At 54.8% G+C, this 16,072-nt stretch overlaps 2 protein-coding genes across 5 annotated transcripts; one reads left to right on the top strand and one right to left on the bottom strand.

The window, feature by feature from the left end:
* The first annotated feature begins 770 nt into the window (after positions 1-770).
* NMRAL1 (NmrA like redox sensor 1) lies at positions 771-5,573 on the top strand. 2 transcript variants are annotated; one of them, XM_071444458.1, is made up of 6 exons: positions 771-968; positions 1,149-1,214; positions 1,412-1,650; positions 2,374-2,623; positions 3,114-3,304; positions 4,113-5,573. In XM_071444458.1, exons 2-6 carry the CDS (start codon positions 1,175-1,177, stop codon positions 4,281-4,283), a joined length of 891 nt encoding a protein of 296 aa, XP_071300559.1. In that variant the 5' UTR covers positions 771-968; positions 1,149-1,174; the 3' UTR covers positions 4,284-5,573. The 2 variants fall into 2 exon arrangements, with proteins under 2 accessions (XP_071300559.1, XP_071300560.1); XM_071444459.1 differs by lacking the exon at positions 3,114-3,304 and having other exon boundaries at positions 772-968; positions 4,113-4,255.
* On the bottom strand, positions 5,217-15,380 carry DNAJA3 (DnaJ heat shock protein family (Hsp40) member A3). 3 transcript variants are annotated; one of them, XM_071444455.1, is made up of 13 exons: positions 15,290-15,380; positions 15,149-15,190; positions 14,886-15,019; positions 14,418-14,501; positions 13,666-13,878; positions 12,797-12,949; positions 11,815-11,962; positions 10,997-11,061; positions 10,010-10,138; positions 9,462-9,577; positions 9,097-9,194; positions 6,981-7,097; positions 5,217-6,282 (listed from the first exon to the last, which is right to left on the bottom strand). In XM_071444455.1, the coding sequence occupies exons 1-12, from the start codon at positions 15,363-15,365 to the stop codon at positions 6,994-6,996; spliced, it is 1,362 nt and encodes a 453-aa protein (XP_071300556.1). In that variant the 5' UTR covers positions 15,366-15,380; the 3' UTR covers positions 5,217-6,282; positions 6,981-6,993. The 3 variants fall into 3 exon arrangements, with proteins under 3 accessions (XP_071300556.1, XP_071300554.1, XP_071300555.1); XM_071444453.1 differs by having other exon boundaries at positions 15,149-15,380; XM_071444454.1 differs by lacking the exon at positions 6,981-7,097 and having other exon boundaries at positions 15,149-15,380.
* Between the last annotated feature and the right edge of the window lie 692 nt (positions 15,381-16,072).

Below are 16,072 nucleotides of genomic sequence, written 5' to 3'. Positions count from 1 at the left end.
TTTCCCCGTCTGGAGGAGGGTTTCAAGAGGAGCTGGCACCTGGGAATTCCCAGCAGCCAATCTGTAGCTGAAATCCCTCACATCCAAAATGACTGTGCAGAAACCCCGGTCAGAGCTGTACCTCCTCCTGCTTTCACAATTCATCTTTGATCTGAATTAACACATCTGAAATATTTCTTTGCCACTGTGTATTACACATGCTTCACGGATTTTCTGGGTCATTTACCAGACTCAACCCCAAATTTCTCAATGTATTTATTTACTAAACCCAACCTACAGAGTTCCTGGCAGTGTGGGTTTGCCCGCAGCCCCTCCAGAGCTGGCAGGAGAGGAGAGAAAAGGTCCAGGGTGACTCTGTTTGTTGTCTCGAGCGGTTGCTTGGCAGGAGGGTGCTCGGGGACAGCTCCTCAGCTCACACCTGCACAGTCACCTGCCTGGGGACAGCGAAACTGGGGATAACGAACGGCCCCAGCTCCAGAGGGAGCAGCAGGACCAGCCTGGGGAACAGCCTGGCTTCCACACCAAGGAAACCTTACCAGTCTGGGATGTTGGGGGGTCCCCGGGGAGGAAGGGGCACAACCCCCGGCCACCTCCCAGAGGGTTACGTGGTGGCTTTTGGGTTTTAAACAGCTTTTCTGAGCAAGGAGCAGGCGGCTGGGCCAAGGGATGGGATGGGATCGGGGATGGAATTGGGGATGGGACGCGATAGAATTTGGGATGGGATGGGGGCGGAGCCTCATGAGGTCTGTGGGCGTGGCCTGGTACTGGTGGGCGGGGCCTGCAATGGATGAACATCTGAGCCCCTCCCGGACGGGCGTGGCCGAGCGTAGTCGGGTGAAGCCGAACACAATCGGGTCACGCCGAACAGACGAACGCGCGCAGCTCCAGCTCAGCCGAACCGAGCCGAACGGAGCCGGGAGGAGCCGACTGCACCCGAACCGAGCCGGGCACAGCCGATTGGAGCCGAGGTGAGGAGCCGTGTGAGGGAAGACGCGCCCGGTGGCCCGGGACCCGCAATGGCCCCTCAGCCGCTCCGCTCCCTCCCCGCCCGCTGCCCCCAGGGACCCGCGATGGCCCCGCAGCCGCCCCGCTCCCTGCCCTCCTCCCTCCCGGGACCGGTGCGACCTCGCTGCTTCTCGCCCTGCCAGAGCCCCGGGACCGCCCGCGCTGCTGCATGGCCGGGAAGAAGCTGATCGTGGTGTTCGGGGCCACCGGTGAGTGCGCGGGGAGAGACCCGGGCTGTGCCTGCGGCCGGCGAGGGGCGGAGGCCTCGGTGATGCCCGAGCGGCCGGGGGTGAGGAGGGTGAGCGGTGCGGGCAGCGAGCGGGGCTCGGCGCTTGTGGCGGTCGGGCCGCTCCGTCCCGCGGCCCCAGCGCGTCCCGGGGCCCGCCCTGACCGGCTGCTCCCGCAGGGGCCCAGGGCGGCGCCGTGGCCCGGGCGCTGCTGGACGATGGGAGCTTCAAGGTGCGCGCCGTGACCCGGAGCCCCAGGAAGAAGGAGGCGGAGGAGCTGAGGCGCAGGGGAGCCGAGCTGGTGAAGGCAGATCAGGACGATGAGGCATCGCTGGAGCAGGCCTTGGCCGGTGCCTACGGAGCCTTTATTGTCACCAACTTCTGGGAACACTGCAGCAAGGAGAAGGAAATCGAGCAGGTACCTGTCCTGACATTAACTGGGACCATGTGCAGAATGATCTGGCAGTAGGGACAAAGTGGGGACAGCTCTTGGAGCATCTGTGGCAGCCTTGATGGTTTGAGTAGCTAGTCCAGAAGACCCCAAGGCCTCACAAACACCAGGTCCCAGTTCTTGCAAAGCCAGGACTTGTTCTCTGTTCCCTCATAGTGGCATGGCTACAGGGTCTGATGCCTTCAGGAATTGATAAATTTGTTACAGAGAGCCCTTCCCAGGAGCTGGAGTAGCAGGAGTGGGAACACTTGGCTCCTCGGAGCCTTCCCAGGGCAGAGCTGGGACAGTCACTGCCTGCAGACCTGTAGCTCTCTGTGCTTGCAACTTCGGGGCCAAAACCCTGCAGTATCAGAGATTCCAAGGGTGGTGCTCACACCAGTACAGATACTGCAAGGTGGCAGTTGCCATGCCTGGATGGCAGCAAACAAAAATAAGATAGTTCAGGGCAGGTATGTTAGCCAGGCAGGTTTTTTGCATGTTTGGTGGAGCAGCAAGCTCCAAAGCTGGAGGGTGTGTGGCCTTTCTGAAGTAGGACGGGGTAAGGAGAGAATTCAGCTCCACCTGGACAACTCACTGTGCTCCCAGCTGAGAGCTGGTGGGGGTTGGATCCTCCCCAGAGGGCAGGGGGGTTGTGGGGATGATGGGGGTGTCCCATTCCCCTCTTCATGGCTGGTTTCCCCCTTGGCTCAGGGACGGCGCCTGGCTGATCTGTCCAAGCGCCAGGGCCTGCAGCATGTGGTGTTCAGCGGCCTGGAGAACGTGCAGCAGCTGACAGGGGGGCAGCTGGAGGTGCTGCACTTCGATGGCAAAGGCGTGGTGGAGGAGCACTTCCAGAAAATCGGGGTTCCCACCACCATCATCCGCCTGCCCTTCTACTTTGAGAACTTCCTCTCCATCTTCAAGCCGCAGAAGGCCCTGCAGGGAGACGCCTTTGTGCTGGGTAAGGAGGAGCTCTGCTCTGTGGGTCACTGTGCTGTGACTGTCCCACTGTGCCTGGGACAGACTGCCAGGGCTATGGGCTGGTAGCGTGAAGAGGCCTCTCCCAGCTTGACCACAGCAAGCTGCATGATGGTCTTCAGGCCTGTTTGGTGGCCTGCAGGAAATCCCCAGGATGCTGGGCCTGTTTGTGGTGCTGAGGGCTGTTCTGCAGATCCCAGAGCAGCTCTGGACACCCCAAGTGCCTGCATTTGGGATGGTGGAGCTCTGGACGCCCCAAGTGCCTGCCTTTGGGATGGTGGAGGTTGTGGGGCTGCAGGTGACTCACGGTGCTGCTCTGCTGTCAAGGTCTCTCAGCTCAGCCCTGCTCTCCTGCCTTGCCGTGCTGATGGGTGCTCTCATCCCTCCCTCACCTCATGCCCAGAGACTGAAAACTCTGCTGTACCTGCTCAGAGCTGGGCTGCACTGCAGCTGGGATCAATCTCTCCATACAGAGCTGCCCATGGGGGACACCCCCATGGATGGGATGGCTGTGGAGGACCTTGGGCCCGTTGTACTTTCCCTGCTGAAGTCCCCAGGGGAGTACATTGGCCGGGTGATAGGACTCAGCACGGGCAAGCTCACCGAGGCAGAGTACGCTGCCATCCTCTCCCAGCAGACGGGCAAGACTGTGACAGCCAGCAAGGTAGGAAGTGTCCCTTGGTGTAGGTGATGCTCCTGAGGGACTCACAGCTCTTTTTGGTTCAGCCCAGCAGCAACACTGCCCTGTTGGTATTGTCACTGAGCTCGTGCCTGTGGAGCACACAGTTGTACCTGGGCAGGTCTGGGCCTGGCTCTGAGGGATAACTGAGCTGGGAGGTCTCCAGCAGAGCCAGGGATGGGCACCTACCCAACAGGTTTCTGCTGGGTGCCCTTCCCTTCAGCAGGGCTTCCCCCAGGGCTTTGCTGTGTCACCATTACAGCAGACCTGGCCTCTGTGCAGTGTCACTGTTAACAACACCCCTGACCACTCCCTGCCCTTTGTGACTTCTTTTTAATCTTTGTTTGCAGTTCACTTGTGCCTCAGGCAGCCAATCCAATGGATGAGGGGTATGGTAAAGTGCATTTCATTAGAAACAACGCCCCTGGGTTGCTCTCTGCAGGTTCTGCCCTCTCAGAAGTGCAGTGAACCAAACCCTTTGATTCAGGCAGGGATGTTTTGGGGTGCCTCCTGGACCACCCAGTTTCTAGAACCCCTCAGCCATAGCTCTGGTGTGAGGAAGGGCTCCCTCATAGCTGCTCCAGCCCCTGGCCAGCTGTGCCAGAGCTGGGGGTGGCCCTAGGCTGGCTGGGCTGTTCCTTTGCCCAACCCCAGAAGTGCCCTGCAGAGCCCTCCGCACCAGTGGCCATGCTGTGACAGGCTGCTCTACCAGAGCCCTCATCACATCCCCTCAGAGGCTGAGGGGGAAGCCCAGCAGGCTCTGAAAGAGTTTTTCCCCCAATTCTGTTGGCAGATCTCCCCTGAGGAGTACGAGAAGCGGGAGTTCCCTGGGGCCCAGGAGTTGGCTGCCATGTTCCGTTTCTACGCCCTGAAGCCAGACCGCAACGTGGCCCTGACCATGAAGCTGAACCCCAAGGCCCGCACCTTCCAGCAGTGGGTGGGGGACAACAAGCACGCCTTCTGAGCCTCCCCTCCCTCCTCTGCCTCCCTGCTTTCTGCAGCAGGTAGGGGCACCTGGCTGAGGAGGTGAGAAGCCCTGGGCCGTGCTGCCTTCCCAGCAGTGCCTCAGGGAGAGGCTGATCTGCCCCAGCTGGGGAGAGCTCAGCCCGCTTGCTGGTCCATGTGTGTGCTCCTGCAGCGTGGTTGGGACTATTTAGGCAGCTAGAACAAGAGGAAGGGCTGGACAGTACAGGCAGAGGGGTGGCAGAAGCGCTGCCTTTGCACTCTGTCCTAAGGGAGGTGTTGCTTTAGTCATTGTGGGTGTTTTAGGGTGGTGGGGCCTTGTTTTCCCGGGATCATTTCCTTTCCCAGGCAGCTCTGAGCATATGGCAGCACGTGGGAGGCTGAAGGTGTGTACTCCAAAGGCAGTGCCTCGGGGGCAGGTATCCATGGCCAGGGCAGGTATCCATGGCCAGGGATGGGTGTGGCAGGCTCCTAAGCAAACAGAACACAGGGATTTCTCCATGGATCTGGTTTGGGCCCTGCAAGTGAGCCACTGGAGAGATGGAGGCTTTGTGTCACCCCAGCAAGCAGGGACTGCAGTGACTTCCTGTGAGTGTAACACAAAAGCTGAGCCTGATTCCTCATCATACAGCTCTGGCCCTAGTCCTTGGGCTCCTGGGCTAATTTCAGTCACTGTCCCAAGGAGCTGAGATAAAACTCAACTTCTTCTAGACTGTCCAAGGTTCAGTGGAAAAGCCCCTTCCCCCTCATGTACCTAAAGTACTGCTCAGATAGGGCAGCTTTGTGTTTAAAGTCAATCCCAGCCCCTAGCAATGCTTGAGCCATCCAACCCTGTCCCCTCCTTGTCCCAGAGACCTTCATCATTCCTGTTAGGAGGGGAGGGAAAGGGGCTGACAGAGCAGGTGGAAGAGTAGACAAGGCAGCAAGGCACAGCACGTGTTAAATATCTTTATGAAGTCCATCTTATTTACATGGGTACAGAATCACTTTACAGAAGTTTAATCAGGAGGCAACGCGTGCTTTATTTCAGCAAATTAAGAAGGGCAAGACTACAGCATGTCCCTGTTGAACTGGTGTTGAACTGATTAGTATGGGGGCTGATGGTACCTGCACAGTATCACAAACACAGCAGGCTACAGTAACCATGGAATACTCACTGCAAGAGCTCAGCTCCATCTGGAAGGAGTGATCCACCTCACTTGCACTCTCACACAAGTAAAACAACGATGCTCTGACCAATCCTTTATGCTACGGGTGTTGCACTAAAGTAATAAAAGATTTTTGTCCCCAACTGGCAAAGGGCTCAGTGATTGACTTGTACCAGTCCAGAAGCAACAGCAGTTGTGTGGTAACTTTAGTTATTTGGGGGATAAACTTGAGGCAAAGTGCAGATTCCATCACTGCTCTGTGCAGGCAATCAGCAGGATAGAGAAAGCCCAGGGCTGTGAGGGAGCCAGGCCAGCTGGGCTCAGACAACACCCAGCCACAGGGAGATTCCACCTGGAGCTGTGCAGGGCAGCAGGGCTGTCATGAAGACAAGGTTAGACCTTCCTGATCCACCAAGTCTCCTGGAGAGTTCACCAAGCACACCTGGCATTCCAAAGGGCACCTGAGTGAGCAGCTGGTGGGCTTGGCCTCCATACAGCAAACTGCTGCTCTGTGCTGGGCTATTTATTTCACATTTCCTCTGGTTTGGATTCTAAATAATACTTCAACTTTAGCTTTTACCAAATAAGCTTCCAGCAGCAGTAGGGTTGTGGAGCAGCCTCCAGAGAGCCACACTTCTGCTAAGCTGTTTTTTTCCTTCACTGCCATTTATTAGGACAGTGGGTGGGGTTGGTGTTGGTGCCTCGGTGGTCCTTGGCCTCTCCAGCTGGGATTCTTGCTGTGCTGCTGACTGACATCCTGTGTTCTCCAGAGCCTGGCTGCCAGAAAGATTCACCCCCAACTGCACGGATGACCTGCTGCTGCTGGCTCCTAGTTCCCAGTAGAACGCTTTCCTGCAGTTGGAGTGAGAGGAAGGTTACAATTTCCTGGCTGTATCAGCAGCACACAGCACACAGCTCACTCTGGGAGCACCTCCCCTCCTGACCTGCTGTCACACTGTCACCCCTACAGCACAGCCAGATTTGAAGCCTACAAAGATGCAAAGCTGAGCCCCTGGAATCCCAGACTCTGTGTCTGCCACAGATGATTCCAAATCTTGGTGCACCCTCATGACAGATCAGCACCAGCTGAAGCACCTGAGTTGCACTGCAGTGATGCATGGTGGGCTTTGCTGTGCTCTGTGACAAAGGCTGGCTCCTCCCTGGTGCTGTAAGCCCATGGCAGGGGTGAATCCAGCCCGAGTGTGCCAGCACCAGTGGCTCTGCAGCCCAGGATTTGTGTGGCAGAACCCGGTCCCAGTGGGACCAGCTCATGGGAACACGCTCAGTGCTTGGAACTGGGCACAGTTCCAGCAGCAGGGCTGCAGAGGAGGCCAGCCACCTCCCCAAGGGAGCACCCAGCATCCGTGCTGCTCTTTGCTGCAGCAACAATGCACTTTAATCCCTGGTTTGTTGCTCCAGGTCCCAGGGGACAGCTAGGGCTGGAAGGCCTGAGGCTAAGTGAGAAGCAACGCTGTGCTATTGTGCTTCCACCTCCCAAGAAGTGCTCAGTGTGGGGGAAAGACAACAGTGAAACACAAGAGACCTCCTACCTCGGATGGGGTGTCAGGAGGTAAACATTTTCTTAAGTTTGGAAAGGAATCCCTCCTTGTTCTCCTGAGCCTCAGGCCTATCCCCGCCTGCGTCAGCGCTAGCCGTGGCCCTGCCACCTGGACACAAACAGCAAAGGGCTGCAGTCAGACACATCTCCCCCAGGACCAGAGGGCTGCTTGGGACAGGGAATGGCCAGGAGAAAGCAGCTGGTTGTGCTGCTCCCTCGTGTCCAGGGCTGCAGCTGGCAGCGAGCCACAGGACTGGACCCCTTGCAGTGGAAGCACTGGAGAGCCTGGATCCCAGCAGTGGAAAAGCCAACCACGAGCTCAGGTGCTGAGCTGTTCCCTTCCCCTCTCCCCAGCCCTCTAACTGGCAAGGGAATTCTTGTGCTGCACAATTGAGTCAGGCACCCCACAGGCTTTGGAAACAAGTACTTGGAACTAAGAGTCTGCCACTAAAAACAAATGGTGAACTCAATCACAGCCAGCCAGGACTTTACAGGGTTAAAAGATCTATGCTGGTGGTCTCTGAAACAGGTTCTGCCTGTTTCAAGGTTGTGTCCTTGCAAAGCAGTGCAAAATCACACCAGGAGCCTGATTTGTGTCACTGCAAGCAATGCTCAGACAGTATCAAGCAGAAAATTAACTCATGTAGAATGAAAAAGGCTGCAAGTATTTCAGACTGACTGTCTAGATAAGGAATGTTAAAATTGCCCTGTATTAACAGGTCCTGAGAATTTGTCCCTCTGAAGTGGCTATAACAAGAACAAAGGAGACCTGTTTGCTAATCTGCTTTTTTCTACAGCAAAACCATCAACAACAAGATGCCAAACGCCCCCTTGAGCTTTCTTTGTGCACAGAGAACTCGGAGTCTGGTGCTCCCCAGCCTCCCCGGGCTGAGTCTGGGCTCGGACTGATGCAATGGGATGAAATCCCGAGGCAGGACACGCCTCCCTCAGCACAGCCTGTCTCTACACTGCAACCTACTGGCGTTGTTTTAACTCACCTTGCTGCTTCATCATGGTAAAAACTGGCAGGTTTGCTTTTTAAAAAAATGAGTTTGAAGAGGTTATTTTTCCTCTTTGGCACACAAATGCCTTTAAAAAAGCTGGAATGCAAATTCAGTGCTCAGAGCTCTCAGCTCTTCCCCCAAGGCTGACTGTAATATAGGAAAGACATATTTTCTGTATGTATAATTACTATAAAACAGAACACTGGGAAGTATTTGGCAGATCGTGCACTTAAGCCTATACTCCTCACAGGAGAGCAGATCCTGGGATCATTCAACAGCTCCAAAAGGCTCTCACCTTTGCCTAGTCATAAATGCCCTGTTTGGTTTCAAACCAAAACCAAAATCCAATGGGCTTTAAGAAGTTCATTGTTTCAATTAAGCAAAGAAAAAACTACTTTCCAGTAGTGAGAGACAGAGCTTCTTCCTTACTATGTTACCATGTGTTGTGCCTTTAGCTGCTGCCTCTTCAAGCACCTCATCCCTGAAACTTAGGACACAATTGCTGAATCTCAATTTTCCATCTGGAGCTGGAGAGCAGCTCCACAAAGCTCCCAGCTGCCTTCACTCCTCCACCATGCTGGACACTGTCCACTGACCAGAGCTGTCACTGCCACCAGTGGACACTCCTAGCCCAGGTTTCCCCACACACCCAGAACTGAGCCCCAGCAGAAACCCCTGTCAGCATTCCAGGAGGAGCAGCCCTGCTGTGCTCAGAAGCACACTGGATTGGGATCCAGCACACAGGAAATTGGCCTGAAGCACATCTGCTTTCCTGCCTCAAGGCAACTCCTGGCACAGGGGAAGCAGGGAGCAGGAGGCATTCATCAGCACAGCTTGTCTGCACCCTGTAGTACTCAGAGCCTGCTCTCTGTTCACACATTTGCCAGTAAGTACTGCAATAGAGCTTCCTGGGAAGAGGCTGCCTCCCTGCTGAGTGCTACAGCCTGTTAATAATACCACAGTAGAACTACTTCTGTTAACCAGGCTGTGCTGCCACAGACCTGACGGTGCCCCTGGCTCACCCTGCTCCCCAGGAGTGCTCAGGGAACACTCTGCACTCCCACAGCAGCTGCCCAGGGGAGGGGCAGCAGTGTCCCTGCTCACCTGAGGCTGTGTTGGTGACCCCGTTCACGGTGCCCTCCACGTCGGTCTCGTCCTCGGCGTAGCTCATCATTAAGGCTCGCTGGCGATCCGTCAGCCTCCTGTGGCACCAGGACACGGGCTCAGGGGTGGCCTGGGCTCCCACAGCCTCCCAAACCTCCCCCAGCAGCACCCACAGTACATTGTGTAGGAATACACCAGGAATCCACGTGCTCTTTAAATGAGCCATCTATGAGGAACGGTCTCCAGTGGAAGAGGGGACATAGGACTCACTGCATTTCACCTCATAGAATTTTCACAACTTTTAAACAACATTTTTTGTGAAAAGTTCTTAAGATTTCACAGGAACTTGTTTTAGCTCTACTTACTGAGGAACTTTTATCTTTATGTGGATGTAGTGGTCTCCATAGCCATAGCTGTTGACCTTGGGAATGCCTTTCCCACTCATTCGAATTCTCTGGTCTGGCTGAATACCAGGGGGTATCTATAAACACAAAGGTGTCACATTTATTACTCTAATTAAACATTTAGATAATAATTACACAGCTATAAAAATTATCTGCTTCTCTAACAAGCTCTAAAGTAGGATGGGAGAGCTCTCGTATGCTCATGCATTGGACACATCCCAAAGCTAAGCCAGTAAGGATGGAAAAGCTTTTGAAGGAATCAGTAAAGAACCTGACACAGCCTGTAGCCCTGTAGTTTGGGGTTTGTCTAGCAATCCCTTTCTTTCCCTGTCCTTACACAGCAACAGGAAAGAAGCTGTGACCAGGCAGGTCACAAACTACCCAAGGCTCAATCCTGAAGGAGTCTGAAACGGAATACTGGCAGACTTGGGAGATTTTGCCCACCTTTGCAGCTAAGGAGAAGCCTTTGCTGTGCCCCAGTGATTCATGCCCAGAACAGTGGCACTCACCGTGATGTTGATTGTCTCATACAAGCCTTGACAGCGGGCAGTGCCTCCCAGCACAGCCTGAGCTATGGAGATGGGGAGATCCGAGTGGATATCGGCTCCGTTTCGTCGGAACACAGAGCTCTTCTGAACCTGCAGGGCAGCAAGGTGCCAGAGAGCAGTGAGCACACCATGTTCTCCTGCTACACTGCTCCCAAGGGTCTCAGGAAAAAATATACCATCCCCAAACTGCATGGCTAAGAACTGTGAGTTAATATTTGGTGTCCCAGTGAAACACAGATATCAACATAACTGAATTAGCTAAAGGATTGGAAGGATCCCTGCTTCCTGCCTCAGGAACTCCCTCCCCTCTTCCTGCTGTTAGTTCATCCATGTCACTCTGGTTCTGCAGAGACAGCAGAGCCTTGTCCAGCACTCTGAACAGGGGCAAGCCAAAAGTGAGAAGGAAATAAAGCACCTTTGCAGTGGCCTCACAAGCTGGAACAAAATTAAACCCTCCTGCACCATGAAAGAAATGCTGAAAAACATTTTCTCCTTGACAGGGATGTGTGTGGCAGGAGAAGACACCCAGCAACAGCACAGGTGCACAGCAGCCCTGAAGGTGGATCTGCAGAAGGACACTTCACCAGGCAGCCTCCTGCAGCACCTCCCACAGCTCTCCTCAGCTCTGCCACCACTGCCAGCAGGAAGCTTCCTCACATTTCCAAGTCAAAAACTGGAGGCATGAAAAGCCTACTCTGCATTTTGATTCACACTACCCTAAGGGCCTGGTCCTGGAACAAGCAGCAATTCTTCATGAACAGATTCAAAGTTACCCTCCTTGCTACAATGCAGATCTCCTGCTGTCTCACAAAGTTCACAGGGATCATGTTACCTCAGCTGTTCCAAAGGATCACTGGCTCTTCCTCCTCTGCCCATTCTGCAGTCCTTTCCCAGGCAGTTGAGAAGGGAACAACCAACTTATATCATAAACCAGCTTGGGATACATACCCTGAACGTAATGAAAATTTCTTTCTTCCCCACAGGCATCCGAACTGTCTGCCCGTCCTCAACACCTGCAATCAGAACAGGAGGGAAGGTGACCTTGGGTTAGAGCCCACGTGTGACATGGGTGCCTACAACTCTTGCCAATCCCAAGAGCTGGCCACCACAGCCCAAAGGAGGAAGGGTCAGCACATGTTTATACCTCTGAGGTGATCCCTATGCCCCCAACACGTTTTTTACTTCAATATCTACAGAATTTTTTACAGAAATGCATTGGATTAAGGAACACTGCAGCCTCCACAAGCTGCAGGAAAATTACAGGCTGCTCACCCAGGGTGGTCTCAAAGAAGCAAGTCTTACTCCCACCACTGAATTCTCCCCTCTGGTGAGGAAGGCAATCAGCACACCCCTCTGAGCCAAGCCAAGGCTTTCAGGATTCCCACTCCCTCCCCAGGAGGGAGGACAAATGAAAGACCCATGGCAAATGTCAAGGGTCTTGAAAGAAGGGGGTCTGAAAGACCTTGACAAATGTCAAGAACAAATGAAAGACCTAAGGCAACAAAACTTTTGGAGATTCACTCTTCAAAACCTGCCTAGGATTACCCAGGCAAGAACCAAAGCTCAGGAAGGGCAGAGCAAACACTTATATCCATGGCCAGAGGACAGACATATCCTGTTCCATTGCCAAACTCTCAATCTGCTTTGTTTTAAAGACCATTTCTCTGCAGCAAAAGGTCTTACACTGCTCCCCCATTTGCACCTAGTAGTGGCAGTAAATAACTACAGCTCTTTAAGAGAGAGCAGCAGACAGGTACAACACTGACCAGCTGGCACAGGAACCATCACTGTCTTCTTCTGCTTGGTCTGCCCCGTGCCCCGGCACATGACGCAGGGCGTGGTGATGATGGAGCCGCGGCCGCCGCAGCGCCGGCACGTGGAGCGCATCACGAACGGGCCCGTGTTCATCGTCTCCTGGAGGGAACAAACACACCTTGGGAAATGATGAGTACTCACATGGGGCTTCTCACACAGCACCTTGGAGCTCTGATCACACACACACCCTGTCAGGACACAGATTCCCTTCAGACACTGGCTCTGAAATCCACTCGCCATCCCATGCCGATTGCCACTGAACACCACCAGTACTACAAGTGTCAGGTGGTGAGGGCAAGGGAAACACACCACCCTCAAAGTCTAGGCTTTAATGTACAAGGAGGAACAAAGCTCCTTACAGTGCTACAAATGCCTATGTTCTGATGAATCCAAGGACAATCCATTTACATGGATTACTGCCAGTGTCCAAGGAAACCTTATGGTGACTAAGCCCTGGACTGAAGCACTGAAGCACATAAGGAATCCAGTGCATGGAAACCCAAAGCCTGCAGCTCCATCATCACCTGCATCTTCTTATTTTATGATTACCCTTGGGTTTTCACCACCTTCCTCCACCCCCCAAGTCAAAAGATACCCATTTATTGCCCGAGGAATTTCAGAGCTATGTTAAATTCATTCATATACATTACATTCAGAGTACATACATATACGTTACATTCAGAGTTACATTATATTCATATGGTTTGTGGGATGTGCAGCAGCAGAGGATCCAGCCTGAAGGCTCATGCTTTCAGCTGGGCACAGCACTTTAACACAAAGAAAATCTTCCTAGTGCTTATTAACATCAAGCTGACATTAACTCAGCTTTGCCTGAGATAAGCTGATGAGTGTGGTGAGAATTTTTCACCACGGAATGAAGTGATTCTCCCCAGGAAGGGAAAGCACAGACCTGATGTCCTGCTCAGCACTTACCATGCCCGTGCCATTGCAGTAGTGACAGCGCTGAGCTTTGGTGCCAGGTTCGTGTCCTTTGCCATCACAGCGCACACAGGAGTCCTGGATGTTCACCACAATCTCCTTGTTGACACCTTTTGCAGCTTGGGTGAATGTCAAATCCATGATATACTGCACAGGAAACATGGATATAGAGCCATGACTGAGGTGTGAGAGGGTCTTAAGGAGACTGAGAACAGTCCAGGCTAAATACCAAACATTTAAATGCTTAAAACAGAAATTCTCAGTAAAGATGACTGATCAAAAGAGGAATCTCTCCTTATATGAAAAGTGTCATTTTTAGTAAAACCAGGAGTACCAAGCACCAAACATTTCTGAAGACAACACATGAACCATCAACATTTAAAGGAGCATTTAGCTGCAGCACAAAGAACAAGACAGATTTTATTATGGGCCTCACTGCAACATGAAGCTAATTAAGTTGCAAAATTAAGCCAATTAAGCAGCCAAACATATTGCTGGAAGGCCTGGTTTATAGTTACAAGGTGTTTTGTGGGTTTTAGCATTACAGATCAAAGCAGGCATAGGTAAATCAAGCTGCAGCAGAAACTGTGCCTCTCCAGCAATGGAACTGCTCGGCAGTACTGGGTGGTGTCAGCAAACACCAGAGAAGTAGCTCAAGCCCAGAAAAATATCCTGTCTGGAGGTGTGGGGTGTGTTCCTGCACAGCTGAGCAGAACTATGAGACTCTGCCCATGCTATGGGACACTCACACACTGCCATCCCCAGAAGCAACTCCTTGCTGAAGCTCCCACAGCGCTCTGTGACAGACGCTGGGGAGAGACACTGCTTTGACTTTCTCATTCCTAAATAAAGGCACCTCCTACCTCCTGTGGCTGGTCAAAAACACTCTGAAAATCGCCGAAAGAGGATCCTGAGAACTCCCCAAAGATCTTCCTGAAGAGCTCCTCGGGGTCGATGGAGGGGCCGCTGCTCCAGTACTGCCGCCCTGCACCAGCCCCGGCCCCGGCCGCGCCGGCCTCGAAGCTCGCAGTGCCGTAGGCATCGTACTGCTTCCTCTTCACCTCGTCACTCAGCACCTGGGGGCAAGAACGGGCACTGCAGGAGCCAGGAGAATCCCTGGCTCTGGGCTCACACCTTCCATCAAGGTCTCACCCAGCTTTCAGCACCACGGGAGTTAGGGACAAGCTGCTGCTGCCCTGGTGATTCTTGGCTCATCGCCCAAAAAATGACAAGATCTTGATAATTTATGAAAAGCAGATATAACTTATATTAAACAGCTGATCATTGTTATATCAGCTGGAATCAAAAAACAGGGCTGGGGGAGCACAGTGAAAGTCCCTCTGGTGCAAAAACCTGCTGACAGGTTTTTTGTTTGATTATTTAAACTGACAATAATTCCATGGGACTGATATCCATGCCAGTCACTGCTAAGGAAGGGGAAAACTGAAAAAGCCCAAAGCAGCTTAATCAGATACTTGGACCAAGAAATTTCTTGGGACAGATGTGCCCCAGATTGAAGTGCATGAAAAACCAGCCATGGTTTTACAGGAAATGTTTGCCCTCATCTACCCTCTAGTCTTTCCTCCTTCTCATCACAACAAAATCCTGCTATTACCTCGTAGGCTTCTGCCAGCTGAGAGAACTTCTCCTTCGCTTTGGGGTCGTCCTTGTTTGTGTCAGGGTGGTATTTCTTTGCCAACTAAAAAAACAAAAACCAACTCTTAGGGACAGGCAGGAGTTATTTACTTAAGCATATCTCACATGCCAGGAAAAACACATCAGGCAGAGCCTGACATTCACTAGATGCATTCCCGGGAACTAAAACCCTTCATTTTCATTTATCAACCCAAAATCAGGAACTACAGGAGCTGCTACTGATTTTCTCATCAATCCCAGATCCTTCTGGAAGGAGACAAGCGATGACAGCACAGGCAGACCATGCTTTGGAAGCGATCCCCAAGGCCATGTGCTGAGCTTCCCCACTGCCTCCTCCCCTTGTCTGCAGCGGTTCCGAACACGAGGATGGATTTGTTCCCTGCCCCAGCGGAGGGGCAGCGCTGGGGCCGGGCGGGTCTCGCCGCACCTGGTAATAGGCCTTCTTGATCTCCTTCTGCGTGGCGGTGCGGGGCACCCCCAGCACCTGGTAATAGTCCTCCTTGGAGCGGGCCGCGCTGCTGTGGAAGGCGGCGGAGGCGACGGCGGCAGCGTGTTTCGTCCCTGCGGGAGAGGAGGGAAAGGAGCCGCCGTGAGGGCCGGGCCGGGCCGGCTGGAGGAAGGGACACGGCCGGGGGAACAGACTCGCGCCCCACCGTCCCGTCCCGGCCCGCCCGGCCCCGGCACGCTCACCGGCGGCGCAGAGCCCGGCACGGAGCAGCAGGAGGCGGCGCGGGGCGCGGGCGGGCGGGGCGCGGAGCCCGCGGAGCAGCAGCAGCAGCGGCGGCCGCGCGTTCCCCGCCCCGCGCCCCGCGGCCGCCCCGACCCAGCGCGACGCGCTCCCGGCCGCCATCTTGGCCCGCGCGCGGCGCTGCGCCTGCGCACCCTTCGGCGGGGACGGGCCGCGCATGCGCACGGCGCCGCGGCCGTGGCTGCGCGATGGTTACGCATGCGCGGTGCTCGGCAGGGCCGCGGGGATGGCGGCGGGTGGGGGGGAGCTGAGCGGTGGCGGGGCCCGGGCAGGGAGTGCGCGAGGACACGGCTGGGACAGCCGGGCACTGCCCCCGTGACAGCCTCGTGCGGCAAGGTGCGAGCCCTGCCCTCTGCTCAGCCCTTCAGGGCCGCTCTTCCTCTCCCCTAGCGGGTGACATATCTCCCAGGATGGAATAAAGGCTCTGAAAGCGCAGCGGGTGCAGTGCCACACGCCCACACTCCCACGGCACAGCAGCCTGGCACGGCACCCACGGCCAGGCAGCACAGCAGCTTTCCTCTGCAGAGGGGGAGGACGATTCGTGCCAAACTTGTCTCTCTCCCGCCCTCGGCACCGGGGCTGGCGCCTCCGAGCGCTCCGCAGCCAGGCTCGGGCCCGCGGCGCGGGGGAGGCTCCGCCAGGCTGAGCGGGGACGGGGCCGTGCCGCTCCCGTTGCGCACACGCCGCTGTCCCAGCCCGGGTGAAAGCAGGGCAGGAGGCCTGGCCTCCAGCGGCGTGGGTGACAGCCGGGCTCCACCGCATCCAGAGGGCTCAGATCCAGCGCCCCCTCCTCCTCCTCCCTCCCCGCAGCCGTGGGCACACGAAGGTCTCTGTTCACCGCCGGCTGCCGGCCGAGTAGGAGGCGA

This window comes from Agelaius tricolor, unplaced genomic scaffold, assembly GCF_023055355.1.
Source record: "Agelaius tricolor isolate 1412-34295 unplaced genomic scaffold, bAgeTri1.0.p SCAF_19, whole genome shotgun sequence".
Taxonomy (NCBI): domain Eukaryota; kingdom Metazoa; phylum Chordata; class Aves; order Passeriformes; family Icteridae; genus Agelaius; species Agelaius tricolor.
Note: the sequence above shows the minus strand (reverse complement) of the source record. Positions and strands in the feature narration are given on the sequence as shown.